Raw genomic sequence first — 18,924 nt, forward strand, 5'->3', positions numbered from 1 at the left:
GCGTTGGTTTATGAAAGTAGAATGCACGCAATAGCGGTCGATGAAGGCGGTGGTGGTCGATGAAGGTGGAGTGGCCACAATAGAGGTCGAAGAAGGTGGTTGTGGTGATGGAGGTAATTAATCGTGAACAAAAAAGAAGATGAGCTTGAGTTGAAATCGAAATGTCACGAGGGATATTTTGTCATTGTCTACATGTGTTATTTGCACATTTCAATTTAGTTATGAGTTGAAGTTTTTCATGCACATGGAGGTGTATATCAATTGTTTAAGAAAAAATGGGGTGTAGTCCTAATACTGATATAAGAGTGGGGTCAATGGAAAAATCACTGTAAAACAAAATAAGGGTGAGCAACAACCGTTTTTTTTTTCGATTTTGGCTTAAGATGAAGCAGAACAAAAAGTAGCGATATGACTAAATCGTCGGTCGAAGTCGAACCAATTATTCGCTCGCCCGCCACGGTTCGCCTAGATTAGGTTCGAGTCGGTTGAGTTCGGGTTGATCGGTTTAACCGAGCAAAATTTAGAGAAGATTTTGAATCGATATTGATAAACCGATCGAGTCTCTGTTAATATGAAGTGTTCCAGCGATTTGGTTCGACTCGATTGATTTCGGGTTGATCGGTTTAACCGCGCAAAATTTAGAGAAGATTTTGAATCGATATTGATAGACCGATCAAGTCTCTGTTGATATGAAGTGTTCCAGCGATCACGCTATCCGAGTCCGAGTTGTTAGAATTGGAATAAATTCGGCAGCATACCACGAAATTTGGGAGATCTTCTCTCTATGCTAAAGTAATCTTAAAACTTAAAAATTCATCACACTTTTCCACCATTACAAACAAAAAAGGAAGTAAAAGTGTGAATGTGAATGCATAACTTATAATACTAAGTTACAGTGGACTCGTGAAGACTTGTTTAGAGTTTTTTTAATATATATTTTTTTACTTTGCAATTTAATAGTTGCAAACTTTATTAAATTATTATTAACTTAAGGTAACAAGGATTATTCGGAATTTAATACTAAAGTTAGTATTTCTTATTCTCTAGTATTTAATTGTGATAAAGCTTTTAGGGTTCGGTTGGTTCGGCTTGGGCGGGTTTTAGAAACCTAAATGAAAGCCAAACCAAACCGGCTTGGGTTGCTCGGTTTGCTGGTCGCCCCGAGTCAAACAGTGATTTATTTGACTAAAAACCGATCGATTTTGTTCTACTTGGTTTGGTTCAGTCAATTAGTTCGATTTTTGTTCACCCCTAAAAAGAAACTAGGGGTGAGCAGCGGTCCGTTGCCTAACATTTAGGGTCAGACCGAAGCCAAATCAATTAATGGCGGTTTGACTAAATTATCGGCCGAAGCTGAGCCGATCAAATCGTCAACCGACTTCTTTCGACTCGGTTCGGTTTGACCCGATTGAATTTGGTTGATCAATCTGACCGAACTGCATTAACAAAATCAAACATGAGATTAAAAAAGTAAACTTAAGCAAGAAGAATGAAAGTTAAAATTCAATGTCAATCTTTTAACTATTATAATTTGAATACCTAAAAAAAATCTATTACTCAGTTAACAATCCATATTAAGCAACGATCATTAATTTATATATTATATAATGTGTATATAATTATATATACATAAGTACGTATATACATAGTTCGGTCGGTTCAGCTTAGACGGTTTTCAATAGCCGAAGCTAAACCAAAAAATGATGGGTTGATTGTTTTTAAAAAATTATTTGGTTCGGTTCGACCGAGTTCGGTTTGGTCCATCGTTGCTCCCCTTGAAAAAACAACAAAACACCCTTAATTCCGTATCTCCCAATACAACAAACATTTCTCCCTATACACCTCATCGTCATTAAATGTTCCTTTTGACCCACCCACTTAAAACGTCGTAAAGGAGAAGAAGAAGAAGCAGCAGCAAAAAAAGGAGTGAATAGAGAGAGAAACTGAAGAAGCACATTGGAAAGAAAAACGCAGAAACGAAGGACGGACGAACAGCTAGAGAGAGAGAGAAAGAAAGATAGGTAACTACAAGTCACTAAACTTCAGTCCTTTTACTTGTTAGGTCTTTGAACGAATTTTCCCTTGTCATTTATTGTTATCTTTTTCAAGGTTTATCATTCCATATAACTTTTAATTTGGGGGTTTTTGTTTGTGGTCTGATTATTCTGAGAAGAAAGAATCACGGTTTTGGGTTTTATCATTTTTTTTGAGAGGTTGAAATAGTAGCCATAGATTTGTAATCTTGTTTCTTTCTCTCTCTAGCTGTCTATCTTACTATAACTTTTGTTGGTTTTTGTTTCAGTCCTTCTCTCCTTATCTGAAAGAAGAGAGAGAGAGAGAGAATTAGGGTTTTTAAGTGTGAGAAGAACAAAACAGTAGGTGGTGAGGGGATTTATGTCTGCTAGTTTTGATCTGGTTATTCGAGGTGCTTATTACGAGCAACTCATCGGTTTTTCATTTCTTCTTTCTCTCTCTACAATCTCCTTCTTCTTCCCTTTCTCTCTCTGCATGCAATCTTGGTGTCTTAAACAAGGATTGATTACGGCTTCGATGCCTTTGAGATTACTAAGGTATGTACTTGCTCAGATTTTCGTTTCTTTTGCTTTTGATTATCAAAACCCACTTTTAATTTTTGATTTCAGATCTGGGTTTTTAAGGGTTCTTGATTTGGGTTTTGATTTTACAGGATTGGTTCAGGAGTAGATATATTCAGGGGTTTTCTTATTAAACGGTTTTTCTATCTGTTCTTGTTCTTGAGAGGGGATCTCACTTGACTTTTCAAGGGTTTTTAGGGTTTAAGCTAAGATTTTGTGAGATTCTTACTAGATTACATTCAATTGATATATTCTAGGGTATAATTTTTCGGGAGTTTTTGGGTTGGATCCAGAAATGTCAGGATCTCAGAGTCAGTTAATGAAGGGAGAACAAAATCAGACCAAAATGATCAGAAAGATCAGAGTTATTTACTACGATCCGAATGCTACTGATTCTTCTTCTGAAGATGAAGAAAGGGTAGAGAAGAAAAATAGATCTATGGGTTCTAAGAGAAAGATTCAGGAGATTCATTTTCCATCAATTCCATTTAAATCACCATCAACTATAGTAACAGAGAGTTCTTCTCAGTATAGTAACAATGGCTGCAAAACCCCTAAGAAACCCACCAAAAACCCTAATGATAAAAAGGGTTTAAAGAGAACATCAAGATCTTCTTCAAAATACAGAGGTGTTAGACAGAGAAGATGGGGAAAATGGGCTGCTGAGATTAGAGATCCAATTCGTGGTGTTAGGGTTTGGTTGGGTACTTTTGAAACAGAAGAGAAAGCTTCAGAAGCATATGAAAAAGCATGGAAGAGACTAGAGTTAGAAAGAGAAAGCATCAATTCTAGTGAGAAGAACAAGAAGAATGGCAACAATGAGTATGAGGAGTCCGAGTCTCTCATAACCCAATCATCTCCATCATCTGTCCTTGATGCATCTGCTTCAGCTTCGGCTTTAGTTGAACAAGAACAAGCCAATGAAGCAAACAAACCCACCGTGATCGGAGGTGAATCAAATGAACACAAAAAGCAGGAGAAACAACAAGAGCAACTACCAATTTCAGATTTATTTGAAGAGCCATTGATTCCTTCAATCAATGGAGACCTCGATCTTGGGTTTGATATGGATTCATTCTTAATGAATGATGATTTTGGTCAAGATTTTGATGATTTCGGAGACATTGATGATTTCCAACTATGTGGATTTGAAGCAGAACAACAAAATGATCTTCTGAACTTAGATTTCGATTTCAAAGCTGAGGATTTCGATTTCAAAACTGAAGAGCTTTCTTGGATGGATGAGCCTTCTTTACCTATGAGTTTTGCAACTTAGGATTTTATACTACTAGTTTTCGCTATCCGGGGTTTGTGTAGAATTTGAAGAACTTATAAGATATATAGTTCTTGAGATTAAAAGTTACTGAGAGTTTGTTTTCTTCTTTATTTTTCAGTTTATAGACTTTGGGTTTTTTGGTGCTACTTAGAGCCGTCCCAATGTTTTTACAGTCCTTTGTTCCTTGAAAGAGGAGAGAGAGAAAGAGAGAGTGTTAATGTGAGTGAGGTCTTAAAGATGAAATCTATTTCTCTTGTGTTGATGCAAATGAGGTTTTGTTTAATGAATAAAATAGTTCTATAAGAGTTCATGCTAGATGGTGGAACATTTTTGAGGTATTTTACCTAGATCTTTCCTAGGGTTCTTACCGATAAAAATGCCGAGTGCTTGTGCTATTACTTTAGTCGATTACAGTTACAGGACCATAAAGCACATGCATGTAGATCTTCATTTAGGCATGTAGATTTTCATTTCGTTGTTGAAGAAGAAAAGACCTTCCATTTCTTTTGCTTCACTTTTTTCGCTAGTTTGTGTTTTTGCAATTATTATTTTCGCTGTGACACGAGAGTAGATTGATAATGAAAAATAACTAGGTTGTTGCCGGTGTCTTGGGTTCTCAAGTCTGATCTAGATCTAGAGGGCCTTAGGCCTATTCAGACTTATCCACCGGCCTTCATGCTTTGTCGTATACTAAAGGTTGGTTTTGTCATCTAGATCTAGAGGGCCTTAGGCTTATTCAGACTTATTCATCGGCCTTCGTGCTTTCTCTGGTATATGGTTGGTCTTGTCTCTCTTTGTATCGTTTTCTTCCACAACTTATAATTATTTCTGTCTCCGACTTTCCTCTCATGCTAAAGCTACTAAGACTCCATTCACCCCTGACTCAAGTGCGGAATCGTGACTCAAGGCAAAACTCTGTTGTGCCAGCAGACAACTCTGGCTTGTCAGCTTAGTTATCCTCATCAATCCACTTGATGACTAGCTTCCCAGCTGGTAGAAAGTTCTTTTTCCTACATATCAATGAAGAAGGGAGAAATCAATTGATTCTTCTGAAGTTTCGTAAGCGAAGCGCTATGCCAGGGGACGAGAAAAAGAAACTGCTCTAAAGTAAGAAATTGGGGTTCCCAGTGCTTCTCCTCACCCAACGAGATACGCCAATCTCGGGATGCTTTACTGCCTAACCCCATAAGGTTCCGAAATGGAGCTTAACTTGAGTCCCGGTTAAGAACGATGATGATAATTTCACACGACACACGACTCTATGGTTAGTTTCATTCGATATTGTGATGGCGGACATGGCTTACGATGATTGGCTTTGACCATTCCACTAGGCGTTCCATCAAGACACTGCACAAACACTTCGTCGCATCTCTTCCATACGGATACAATAAGGTATCTACTGGTACATCAAGACCGATGGTTATGAACATCGTAAAGTGCAGCTCTACGCGAGTCCTAGCATACCCCTGGTTGGGAAGGGTAGGCCAACGATTTCACTTTCAGTTAGGCCCCGGCCAAGTCAGTGGGTGGACACTGTAGGGCTCCTTCCCCCCAAAACAAACTGTACAAAGAACCAAAACTTGCACTAAGCCTAGACAAATTGGTCTGTCCTTTCAAACACCATCTCGTTGTAAGGCCCTTCAACCCATAAACCCGATTTTTAGCTACACTTTGATGCCCCTGTGAGATTAGGACTAAGAACATCGAATAGCTTCTTAACGAGCAAACTGCTTTCTCAAGTTAGTCTTAACGAGCAAACTGCTTTCTTAAACGAAGTAGAGATTGCCCTCTATCCTTCTCGTTTAAACTACTTTATCATTAAGCCAAAAAATACGCTTATCGTCAAAAGCCATCAGGAAGATGGATCATACCTCCAAATTTTAAGAGAAGATGCACGACCAATTGACCTCTAGGTATTCGGAGTGGATGCACAACCAATTGGGCAACCATTTGTTACCATTGAAGATGCTTGAGGTGAAACCGTTAACGATATTCCAGATGTTCACGGTGATGTACAAAATTATGCACTTGGTTGTTTTATATATATTTTTTTGAGAATTCGACTACGACTCGATCAAACGACTTCATGGGCAGAGGGGTGTCCAACCACTGCACCATAGGCTGGTGGACTGTTTTATAATTTTCCAATGGGCTCTTAATAATCTAATTACATAGCTTGATTACAGGACGATCTTTTGAATTTGTAGTTTTTCCATAGCACGATATTTGGAACTATGTTTGAGCAATTCTGGTTCTTCATCACCATCTGCACAAAAGGTTGAGAAATTTCAAAAACTTAAAAGTTCAAATGTGTTTAAACAGGTAAATGCTCATTGAATTATGCTTCACTTCAAAATTCCACATACAAATTTCGACGTGCTATATCCTAGTAAAACAAAATGCTCTGATTCAAACCAATGGAAAAATCATATTCAAACTCAGAACCATATATTAGATTTAAATGCTCATCCAACTAACGAACTGAGATTCAGATACATAAATACATGAGAAGTACAACTTGGCCAGACATCTCAATCACCTGTTTGACAATGATAACCTAATCCTCATTAATGGAGGCATTTGGACAAACACAGTGAGATTTGAATGCACAAATTCATTTGGACAAACAGCTTGTTCATATTGTAATTTAATCCTGACTGAGAAAATGTAATCCATCTAACAAATTCTTATAAGTTCTGTCACTCATTGAACCTTGTTTCTTCCTCAATTTCTCTAAAAGTTCAAAAGCTTCATCACCCTTTCCTTCCCTACACACTTCTTCCAACAGAGTCTTATAAGTTAAATGATCAGGAACCATTGAATTACTCAACATATCAAATGTAGTTGTAATTGCCTCTTCAAATCTTCGATCCATCGAAAGACTACATATAAGAATCATATAAGTACTACTAGTAGGAACAAATCCTTTCTCTCTCATCTCTTTGTAAAAACACATACCTTGGGTTACTCTTCCTTTCTCACATAAACCTTTAGTGATGTAACTATATGAATACTCATTTGGTTCACATCCATATAAACCCATTTCACGGAAAACCCTAATTGCTCCATCCATATCTAAACACTTTGAGTAAGCTTTAATGATCAAATTCAAAGCGAATGTATCAGGAATTACACCAGAAATCTTCATTTGTTTCAGTAAAGATCGAACGGCGTGCAAGTACACATATGAGATGTTTAATTTGTTGAATTTCCTAAGAAGGGCATTTAAGAGCATTGTGTAAGTTTCAAGAGAGGGCTTACAATCTGGAGATTTCAACATTTTCTTGTAAACATCAAATGCACGGTTGAACAGAGGTCTCTTATTGCAACAGTATCGGATAATCGAGTTATAAAGAGGTAGACTTCCGGAGCAAGCACCAGCAATGACCTCTTCAATTAGGGTTTCAACATGTCCGAAGTGTTTTCCTGATGCAGCAATTTGAATCATGGTGAGGTACGTAATGTGATTGTGTTTGTAGCTTCGCTGCTGAGCTGTCCACCGGAAAATGTCAAGGGCAAGATCAGGATCTGATTGAGATCTTAGGGCATCATCTACGTCATTTGGAGTGAATCCAGGTTTCAGCTTATCGACCCAGGTCTCAAACTGTTTCTCAAGAGGGGTTCTTGTTCTAGAATTGACGATGTTGTTAGGGTTTTCGGTTGATGTTGAATTCAGGTTATAGGAAGTATTTTCTTGTGAATTGCAACGACAAGTCGAGGATGTGAAGATATAACGAAGGAATGAAGTATTGAGGAGGAAAGGAAGAGTTTTCAAGTTGGAGTGATGGTTTTGTTGTTCTGGGATGGGGAGTATAGTAGGTCGAGAGGAAGAGAGAGAAAGTAGAGACAGAGCAGAAGTCCGTCTCAGTTGAGAGAGAGTTAGAGAGGAGTACCTCACCGACATCAAGGGCGATCCAGAAGGTCAATGCCCTTTAAATCTCATAACTTTACCTCTGCCAGTTGTTTGATAACATCTGTTAGCAAACAAACCTGCACATATTCAAATAAATAAAAATTAACACGTATTTAAATAAATACAAGAATGAACGTAAAAAAAAGTTCCAACTTTTCGCATTCATGTTGAAGTAAATAAGAATGATGTAGGACAAGAAAGGAAACAAGGGGATTGAAGAAGAAAATAACTATATTATAAGATAGATAACCACTAGTACCACATCAGTAAAAGCTAGGAATCACACCTACAACCATTAGGCATCATACCTATGGGTCTATTTGCATCACACCAACATAGAAGATAGATATGGTTGCTGAAAAAAATTGTCTGTCCTGAAACAACAGAAATATAACCCTTAATATAGGCATAAAACTAACCTTCGACTGTTCGGCATCCCATACTACCTTTACTTCTTTTAAACGTCTAAACTCCTAGGACACTAAAAGACATTATAAAGAAAGTGGAACCAATTTAAATTAGGCCCCACATTATTCAAGGTCTCAAGTGGGCTCTCCATCTAAGGACATGCCAAATTAGAATTTGGTCCTTAGAATCCATCATCTGACAACCCTTTAACGGTTGCATCCATCCATCTCTATCAACTCTCCCTCGCACCCAACCCCGGCGAGTAAATGCATAGATCTTATCATAAAGGTCTTGGTCGAGTACTTTCAAATCATCATTTCTAATCCATGTAAAATAAGTGGTTCTTCCCTCCATTTAATCCAATAACTTCGATAGCCACCTCGCTAGGTAAAACAATTAGATGATAAAAAACGTCTTCTGTTTCTTTTTGTCTACTTTCAGAGATGCGAAAAATGAGTCTAACAAATGAATGAGAACTAATTTTTTCATCTTCTTCCAAGACATCAGAGTCACAGAATCCATAGTCAAATAAATTCTGATTTTCTTGAGTTTTCTGATTATTGTTTCCAACTTTGCTCATATTGTTCGCAGTTTCAGAATGTTTAGCAAGATGGTGTGTTCGAGTTTCCATCTCAGCTAGTAGGTACAATTCTGAAAAATGATATCGACACGTTCATTGTCAATTAATCTACTTCAAATACTTATTACAGATCTAGTTGCCATTACGTACCCTCACTCATCAAAATGATGAAGGACAAGAAAGGTGAAACGGAACTGAAGAAGAAAGTAATTGTATTATAAGATATATAACCACTAGTACCACACTAATAAACAATGTTTGAAAAGGCACATAAGATGCGCACTGATGCGCGCCTCGAGGCTATGCTGGCTGAAATCACATTAGCAGTTTAGCACAACTACCACCATCAATAATGACTTTTCAATTCTTATCACCACTTGGTATAAGTATAAATGATGGAAGTTCAACGCCAATCACCATTCCTCTTTTGTTGTGTTAGGACACACCTAAATACCATGACACATGCAGCCTCCATTTCTTCATTGTTGTCCCTAACTTCGGGCTCATGAGTTTCCTCTTGAAACACATACTGTTCTCTTGCCTCACGTCTTTCAATCATTAGGGTTTTACCTATTGTCTTAGAAGGGCAATGGAAATAATAATGTGCAAACCCTTGGCAAGTGTAGCATCGGTTTAATTCAATCCCTTTGGAACACTCATTTGTTCCTCTTACTCTTTCAATTCTAGCAGCGGACGGGGTACTCGACTACCCTTCAGAGGATTGACCTCCATAAATTTATCTTCAACAGTTCAACTCGCATTAGTTGGCTGAAATTCTAAACCGTGTTTGGGTGTTAGTGGTTTAAATATCACTCTAGCACTTGCAACATATGGTAGGCATGTTCCAAGCTGTTAATATTATGGGGAATCAATTCAAACTCAAGTTGTGAGCATATCATAAGAGGACCCTCTTTGATATTGCCCCTCCTTCATTCGTCCCGCAAAGAGATAAGCTCCTCACCACCTCTTTCAAGACGGCATTCAATAGAGTTCCAAAACAATTTTGCTTGCCCAACCAGTTTCATGTTAGCAAACCTAACCTTACGTGCTTCTGACATTTCATACCAATCAAAGTAGCGGTCCATGTCTCCATCCAATCAATGAATAATTTTGGGACTAGTTGTCCATCGAAAAACGGGTCCGCCCCCCTATCTTAACTTTGTTCATTATCCTAGCATCGGAGTCAAACCCGTCATGGTTCATATCGCGTTCTCGTGTTGGTGGTCTACATCGTCCACCGCCATTTCTACGACCATTACTATGATCATTTTCATGGTGTTGGACCGTTGGTTGTGAGATTCCCTATTATATTCAGCATTGAGGGTTTTCTCATGAGAAGTTTCTAAACCAGTCAATCAGGTATTAACGACAGCATATCGATAAACTCTACCACTACGAGTACACATGGAATATTTTTTATTTTTATTTTGAATATGATAGCAAGCAAAAAAAAAACAGACTTGTAATACACGACGCCTATATGCTAAATTTAAGTCATGAGCCCTAACAGATAGTAGTGCTAGTAAATCATCTTAGTTCTCAAATTATGTATAGTGACAAACAGATAGTGTTCTATAAAAAACCAAACTTTCACCTAAAAAATGACTTCTCTATTTCAGAATAATGAGAGACTAGGGTTTTGATCTAAATTTTCCGTGTACCAGGAATTGATGATAAGAGAGAGAGAGAGAGAGAGAGAGAGAGAGAGAGAGAGAGAGAGAGAGAGAGAGAGAGAGAGAGAGAGAGAGAGAGAGAGAGATTATGTACCTAGGATGATGATTTTGATAAAACTGAGATTGATGGTAAAGTCAAAGGTGCGTGGTGGTGATGAACTAAGATGATGGGGAAGATGTATTAAGTTGGTGCCAGTTATGAAGGATCATCGTCGTCGTTCGCGATGGCGAAAGGAAGAACCAGCGTAGAGACTAGAGAGAGAGAGACGAATAGGGTCGAATGTAATGTAACGCCCAAATTAGGGCAAAATAGGCCACTGCCATCCCCGCACGGGAAAGCCGTCACGTTTGGGAAGCTGTCGGCAATGGCCTTTTGGGGAGCATATTTTACAATCGCGACGGATGATATTAACTTTGCGCATAGAGTGTTTGCAGTTAATTAACCACACATCAAATGATAAAATCATTGCTAGCTTGGTACAAAGAGTGTTTTCAACTAACCACACATCAAAAGATATTTCAACAAAAAAAAAAAAAAAAAAAAAACCACACATCAAAAGAGAAAAATCTTGCTAGCTTAACACAAGGAGCGTATTCCACTAATCAGACATTAAACGAGAAAAAAAATCATGTTATCTAAACACAAAGAGTGTTGTAAGTTAACTTGTCATCAAACAGAAAAAATTACGCTAGCCTAGCACATAGAGTATTTCAAGCTAAGGGTCGTGTGGTGGGGGGTGCGGACAGGGTGTCCGCACTGGCCCCCCACCACCAAGGGGCCTACTTGTTAAAAATGCTTAAGTTAAATTAGTATATTAACATTAAAGACAACTTTTTAATTATAGGATGTTAAGCAACTCAGTTGGTAACCTCCTTGAGTTCCATCCATGGGACACATGTTCGAATCCCATGGCCATCATATATAAGAAGTTCTATGAAAATTATAGAACTTCTTATATATACACATACATATATATATTTTAATTTGACTTTGATGTACGATAGTCAATACAAAGAGTTGATACATCAAGGATGTGATAAGCACGGTAGCTGCCAAATTAAACAAGAACAGGCCTAAAGCCCACCTAAACTATGACCTAAAGTCTATCTACATTATTTATGCCCTTGTCTGAGGATCGAACCCGGGACCTTCAGGGACCTCTGGAATATATGTCAACACTTTAACCAGTCGGGCAACCAAGTGTTGACAAAATTTCTAATATTAAATGTAGTTATAAATATAATTTAAGATAGAAAACTTTTTTTTTTCACAAATCACAAGTGATAGTGGGGTTTTAGACTAAATATTTTATAAAAAATAATATTAAAAAATAGATTTTTTTCTTACGACTTCAAAATGTATTTCATCTATCTACTGGTAAATAATCTTGCATTTTATTCGACTTTTGCTTGTAATTTTTTGTACGAAAGACCCCGAATTTCTCAGCCACGACCGTGTTTCAGCTAACCAGATATCAAACTAGAAAAGTATTGGGATTTATCTTAATTCTCTTGCTCAAACTCCAAATTAGTTATTTCCAGGATCACATTCACAAACAAATAATGAGATAGTTAAGCTTTAAAATTACCTTAATTCTCTTTTCCTCGAACTCCAAATTACAGTTATTCTACTTGAAACACCTGAGCAGTCAGATTGACCGCCACGGTTTAGGTTGGCTCGAATCAGATGCAAAATTCCTCTCGATCTTTCTTTAGTGGTGAAGTTCAAAATACCTTCTAAATTATATCTCATTGCCTTTATGTTCTTAATCAAAGGAGGATGAAAGAAGAGCTACAACCCTGAGGACACATAACCACCCTCCAATCATTTTTGACAGGCAGGAGTGGCGGTGACGAAAAATCTTCCCAACAAACCAACTCCACATCCGATGTCGAGGGTGGAAGTAGAGTGGGCTCTAGCGATTGCATAGTTTCCTTAGGTGGACCTCTGTGTTAGCATAACTTCATTGGGTGGACGATATAAATCATCAACAGTTGGATAAAGAAACGTCTTAAACCAAGAGGGTTAAGAAAATAGAGGAACTCAATAATGAGGAAGAGTTGTCCATGAAAATTCATAATGTAGAAAGCTATTTATAGATATGAAGAATAAAGATAAAAGGAACATTAAACAAATTTGAAGAGAAGCTATTGTGCAATGTGATGGGCCTAAAAGGTTACCCTAAATAGGTCTACACCCGCAAGTGCACGGGTGTCAAGTTGTAATAAATTCCGGTAAGACCGGTTCGTTCCTCAGAGACTAAGTGAAACCTATTCTAAGACTTGGAAGTAACTTGGTTTTTGGTTTTGATGAGGTTTTGGTAATAAAATAAAATAAATAAAATATTAAAATAGAATTACGAAAAGAAAATAATTACAAATGATACAAGGAACTCAAATGGGGGAGGGCCTAGGGTTTTCTGAATCCGTCTTCCTAACAATTCTAACGACAAATTAAGATTGAAACAAATAATTTTCTCACCTGTTTTCTCACCTTCTCCAATTCTCTTTCTCTCTCTACACTTTCTGTTTATTCTTTATAAACTCTCTCTAACTTTTCTTTTCTATCTCTTGAACTTATTTAACCAGAAATAAGATTGAAACAAATCAAAATTTCCTTAAAACCGAAAGAAATAATCTCACTGTTAATCTCTCTCTCTCTACAATCTTTCTGTCTTCCTCTATAATCTCTCTCTCTCTCTCACTAAGAAACAGAAATAAAGATGGAAAAGAAAAAGAAAAGCAATTAAGAAAGAAAGAAAACTAATGATAATCTCTTTCTCTCTAGCTCTCGGTTCTCTCTCTCTGTTTTCTCTTTCTCTCACTACAAATCTCTCTTTCTCTCTCTACACTGTTAATCCTTCCTTTCTCTCACAAAAAGGATAAGTTACAGGAGAAGAAGAAGAAGGATAGGTGATGATGATGATGAATGATCTTTTTCTTGTTTCTCTCTTTGCTAGCCGTGAAGAAGATGTGATTAATTTCTCACAAAACCGAGCTCCCTGTTTTTATCTTCTCTCTCTCTCTACTTCGTTTCTGTCTAACCCGAGAGGACCCCAAAGATGAGATGCTTCAATGGCTGCCATCTCTTTTCTTTTATATCAGCCGAGAGGTCTCTCTCTCTATAGAAAAATATCTTCATCAATCAAGCTTCTTTCCTTGTTGTTCTCTTTCCTTCTCTTCTAAAATTATTTCCTTCTCTAGTTAATATATCCATCTCGGTTTCTTTCTCTCTCTCAACAATATCTCTCTAGCTTTTCCTTCCATGATATCATATCCCACTTTCCATTTCTTGCTACTGTTCACGTGAGATGAAAGAAAGAAGTCCCACTAATTTTGGCCAACACTAGCATACTTGAGGGGAACATTTGAAATTCAAATTCCACAAAACACGTGAAGTTGGGTTGCCTGGCCAGTGATAGCGTGAGATACAGTGCAACAGGGGCTACCAAGTTAGTTCACGTGTTTGTCTACATGACCGTCGGATCGAGGTTTCCCTTTATTTGTCCGTCAGATGCACATGGGAGCAGCAAAGGTATTAGGTGAGGAAAGTACCTGATAATGACCCCACAAATCCCGAATCTTGTACCCTTACGCCCGAGAGTATACCGACTACCAATATCTCGCGCTTCTGTCAGGCGACACGTGTCCGTACTGGTCTTTGATCAAATGATTTTGACCCCGATTTCGACTTGCTCTATTTCCCTAATCCGGACTCCAATTCCAGTTCCGCTTTCGTCGTTGGATTTGTCTTGAACACTACTTTTCAACCGATTACTAAAATTTATAGAACACCTTAATCACAAAATGACCGAAATGCCCCTCAAGTGTGTCTTTCTCCCGATTTTAACAGTTTTTCGCTCTCAATTCCATAAAAGACACCTGGACAAGAGAAACAAGTAATTCATGAGAGTAACTGCTCGAAATAGACTAATTAGCCCAAATTAAGAGATTCAAATGAGGCATCTTCATGACTCATCAAACATCCCCAGACTTAGATTTTGCTAGTCCTCGAGCAAAACAGAAAAATGAAACCAAACCTAATTCACCACTTTCGTAGGGAATCACGATTGCACTTAGCACGTGCAACAAGCCGTTAAACCTCTAGGTTTCCCCTAGAGGACGAGTTTTGTCTCGTGAGGGTTTGCAGTGAATATACCCACAAAATTCAGAAATTTCAAAATCCAATAGGGTCTAAAAATGTTTATCCGGTAGATTTTTTTTGAAAGTTAATAAAAATAAAATCCAAGTCGACCAGACCATACAAAAGCTAAAATTCCCTTCACTAGTAATCAAGACCTAAAGTGCACGTGACCAGCCAATATGAGTATCATTTTGGTTCCAAACAGACAAGACCTCGATTACCTTCTCAATACATTTTGCCTCGACTACTGCCTCACGGTCATACACTCGAAAATTAAAGTCACTCAGAAATGGCTCACTCAATGCGCGAGTATGAGTGTGACAGAAACTCAACACATTACAAAAGATGGACTAAAAGTTTGGTGAACGACTGATCTCATAGAAAGGAAACAACCACTAATACGGAATGGGGAAGCTAACCAACTCTTCTCACCTGATCAACTATCTAACAATGCTTCCTAGAGGTCGATAGACACTAATGATGATGTGACTAGAACTCCTGAGAACTCGACGTCTTCAAATCTTCAAGAATTTCTTCAAAGGATAAACACTTAAAACAACTAAACAAACATTTTTTTTTTTTTTTTTTTTCATAGTACTTTTCCGGTAACCAAACTCAAATACACAAAGAACTTTCTTGACATTATTCTTTCCTTGGGTATAATTCTCTTCATTGCCTTATTCTCAGGGTTCGTTTTCAAGTTTCTCAGACTACAAGAGAAAGGTTTACTTCCTGATGACATCCCTAGTGGTTGTAAAATTCGAACTCAAGAGATCAACTGAGCTCTAATGAATGTTGCGAGGTTGAGTAGCTCTTCACTCTACTCGGAGTTAGCTCAGAAGAGATCACTCAAAACAACAAGAAAGGCTCAGAATCTCACATGGGTTAAGTCTCCACTAATGATCAATTAAGTTCTCTCAGAAAAGTCTACTCTTCACCTATCTAACACTCACATAGCTAGTGCACAGACAACTTCAAGACTCGAAATTCATGGAAAAACCTTTAGCAAACGGATAGTCTGACAAACTAGACTCTATAACTATTAACAAGCAAAAACAACTAAACTCACATTTTCAATCCAAAATTTTTAAAATTTTGAAAATTTTTTGAACCCTTTTGAATTTTTGAAATAAGGACTTAGCAAAAAATTCATTCCCCTATCCCCAAACTTAAACCGAACATTGTCCTCAATGTTCTGAAGACTATGTAAAAATGATAGGATGAGGGAAAGATATTACCTGATTCGGAAGTCCTAAGCGTGGGTTGCCTCCCAGAAAGCGCTAAGTTTAACGTCTTCAGCCAGACGAAACAGATGATTCGAAAAAATAAAAAGAATTAACCTACTGGATTACAGATATGTGATTAACTGTAAACCAATATTCGATACATCTGTGGGTCCACCCAAAACACAAAGTTTTCAGTGAACGAAAGTCTCACATTTTTGTGAATTGCAGAGAGTGCATGTGAGACTATCAAATAAGAAGGGCAATCCCCAAACTTAGTGGATGCACAGTCCACTAAGTAACTATAAATACTCGGACCAATGACTAGAAAGTCATCAAAAGGATCGACATAACAATGAAGGGCCAATATATCCGTCGAAGGCAGAAAGTCATCTGCAAGTTTAGTGGATAGAATATCCACTATTTCCATAGACGTTCTCGAGGAGACATCTGAAGTGTCCCAAAAGGGATCAACAACCGAGTCTGAGACCATGTGAAAGGTCAAACTAGACTCTAAGGGTAAGGCAATATGCTCGGGGACCACATCAAGGTCCATGGTTTCCTTAGGTAAACAGTCTGACAAACTATCTAACATGTCTCTACTGTCATCAATGTCCTCAAATACATCTGGAGTCTCGCAGTCATTCATAATATCATGCCTTCCTAGAATTTCATCTAAGGCTGACTCCTTACAAATCTCAAATGTCGGAAAGTTCAGAATAGTGTCATTCCCAAACTTGCTCATAGCGCCGTCATTCTGGATATCAACGTCTAATACAGTCCTATCATGGTGAGATGACATAGGTGGAGGAAGCAAGACAACAAGGTCATCAGACCTTTCAGGCTCTAGGATATTATCAGTAAATTCATCGACATTTAACTTAGTACTAGGGTTAGACGTATTAACCTCGTCATCGTACCTAGTACCTTCCTGAGTTTGGGGTGGTGAAACCCCTTCCTCGTCGGCGAACAACTGTGACTTAAACATTTTTACCTGTTGAGCCAAGGACTCAGTATCCTGCTGCATTTGAGTCGCAAATTGTGACATAATCTCAATAAGACGACTCTCGGACTCTGATCGAGATCTATCTTCAAGAGTCTCCTCGTAATAAGGTTCGCTAGTGTAATTAAACGTAGACTCTTGATAATAACTTCCTCCGTACATATTAGGATCATACCTGTCTCTAAAGTCATTGGTCTCAGAATAGTGTGGACAATAAGGTCTCTCATATATATTTGGCGTCGGACCATATCCATCGCTAATCGGACCATCTCTACACATTTGTTGATAATCTCCTAATGTCATATGAGATTGATCAGGCTCATATGGTCTACTCCACTCACTAATCGGACTGTTTCTAGACATTCGTTTATAATCCTGAAATGTCATACCCGGTCGGTTAGGCTCGTCTCTACACATCTGTTGGTACTCTCCTAGGGTCATACCAGTTCGGTTAGGCTCAACTAGCCTATTCCCCTCTTTAAGTCGTTGACAATCTCTTAGAGTCGCACCACGTTGGTTAAGCCAGTCTTTACGCAACTGTTGGTATTCTCTTAAGGTTATATCAGTTCGGTTGATTACGGGTCCCTTTAGATCAAGGTCATCATCATCAACAGGGTACGTCCAACCATTGGAAAAATGTGCCATGATGGTCAGGCACGATCACAAGATGAGAATTGACACTTATGTAACTAAACTTGACTCCTTTCTTTTGGTCTCTTTTTTTTTTTTTTAACACGAAAACCGAGGAAGCACTACGAAGATCTTATAAAAAGTACCCACTAACAGGGGATTCGTGGGTGATTAGAGAAAGTTACCTCCCGTTCGAGACGGGCGACGACCTTTGATGACGACCCGGGCCACTCTTCCCTTAAGTGTCCGAACCCGAGGCTTCTTTCGTTTTTCGGTTACAATTTATGCCCTTTAAATTAGGGTCAAAACTTAAATCCAAAAATAAAATCTAAAAAGTCTAAAGTCTCTCTCTCACCAAAAAAATAAAATAAAATAAAATAAAACTGTAAATTTCTTCTTTTCGACTCCTCCTCCTCCTTGTTTGCGCCTTCTCTTTCGCTCCTTAATGCCCTACACACCAAAAATAGAGAAGCAAGTCAAAGTGGCCAAAAATAAAAACTTACCAAAAATAAAAACTTTCCAAAATTAGAATAAATTTAAAACATAGTCCCCGGCAGCGGCGCCAAAAACTTGATGGGCCTAAAAGGTTACCCTAAATAGGTCTACACCCGCAAGTGCACGGGTGTCAAGTTGTAATAAATTCCGGTAAGACCGGTTCGTTCCTCAGAGACTAAGTGAAACCTATTCTAAGACTTGGAAGTAACTTGGTTTTTGGTTTTGATGAGGTTTTGGTAATAAAATAAAATAAATAAAATATTAAAATAGAATTAAGAAAATAAAATAATTACAAATGATACAAGGAACTCAAATGGGGGAGGGCCTAGGGTTTTCTGAATCCGTCTTCCTAACAATTCTAACGACAAATTAATTTTGGTCTGATTAGATAGTTCTTTATATAACTCAGGTTTTCAGTCCATGGATGGTCTAAAAACCCGGAAGATATTATCGTTAAAATAATAAAAACTTTAATAAATTAATCATCAGAATAATTATTGAAACTTCATCTAAAACCCTAGATAGAAAAATTAGTTACTCATAGGCATTATGTAAAAAGAATTGGAAAATAAAGTAAAGAATCGGAGAGAAAACACCTTTTTTCGTTTTTTTTCCTTCTGCGCAACCAAACAGAACCTTAGGGAAAGGATTTCCTGCTGATTTTCCACTGTTCTGCCAAACGCACCCTCTGGGAAAACGATTTTCTCGTCTTCCGGAAATATTTTCCCTGTGAGAAAATAATTTTCTCACCTGTTTTCTCACCTTCTCCAATTCTCTTTCTCTCTCTACACTTTCTGTTTATTCTTTATAAACTCTCTCTAACTTTTCTTTTCTATCTCTTGAACTTATTTAACCAGAAATAACATTGAAACAAATCAAAATTTCCTTAAAACCGAAAGAAATAATCTCACTGTTAATCTCTCTCTCTCTACAATCTTTCTGTCTTCCTCTATAATCTCTCTCTCTCTCTCACTAAGAAACAGAA

At 37.8% G+C, this 18,924-nt stretch overlaps 2 protein-coding genes across 2 annotated transcripts; one reads left to right on the forward strand and one right to left on the reverse strand.

Moving 5' to 3' along the window:
* Positions 1 to 1,845: 1,845 nt before the first annotated feature.
* On the forward strand, positions 1,846 to 4,185 carry LOC147548119 (ethylene-responsive transcription factor ERF119-like). Its single transcript, XM_086667642.1, has 3 exons — positions 1,846 to 2,021; positions 2,303 to 2,570; positions 2,687 to 4,185. Exon 3 carries the CDS (start codon positions 2,890 to 2,892, stop codon positions 3,868 to 3,870), a length of 981 nt encoding a protein of 326 aa, XP_086523768.1. The 5' UTR covers positions 1,846 to 2,021; positions 2,303 to 2,570; positions 2,687 to 2,889; the 3' UTR covers positions 3,871 to 4,185.
* Positions 4,186 to 6,299: 2,114 nt separating this feature from the next.
* LOC147548120 (Tetratricopeptide repeat (TPR)-like superfamily protein) lies at positions 6,300 to 10,896 on the reverse strand. Its single transcript, XM_086667644.1, has 2 exons — positions 10,539 to 10,896; positions 6,300 to 7,860 (listed from the first exon to the last, which is right to left on the reverse strand). Exon 2 carries the CDS (start codon positions 7,772 to 7,774, stop codon positions 6,518 to 6,520), a length of 1,257 nt encoding a protein of 418 aa, XP_086523770.1. The 5' UTR covers positions 7,775 to 7,860; positions 10,539 to 10,896; the 3' UTR covers positions 6,300 to 6,517.
* Between the last annotated feature and the right edge of the window lie 8,028 nt (positions 10,897 to 18,924).

The sequence above is a fragment of the Eschscholzia californica genome, unplaced genomic scaffold (genome assembly GCF_041429995.1).
Source record: "Eschscholzia californica isolate CP2 unplaced genomic scaffold, dmEscCali1.0.p SCAF_3, whole genome shotgun sequence".
NCBI lineage: Eukaryota > Viridiplantae > Streptophyta > Magnoliopsida > Ranunculales > Papaveraceae > Eschscholzia > Eschscholzia californica.

Coding starts and splice junctions, on each gene's coding strand:
- LOC147548119 (XM_086667642.1), top strand. CDS start 2,890: ATGTCAGGATCTCAGAGTCAGTTAATGAAGGGAGAACAAAATCAGACC.
- LOC147548120 (XM_086667644.1), bottom strand. CDS start 7,774: ATGTCGGTGAGGTACTCCTCTCTAACTCTCTCTCAACTGAGACGGACT.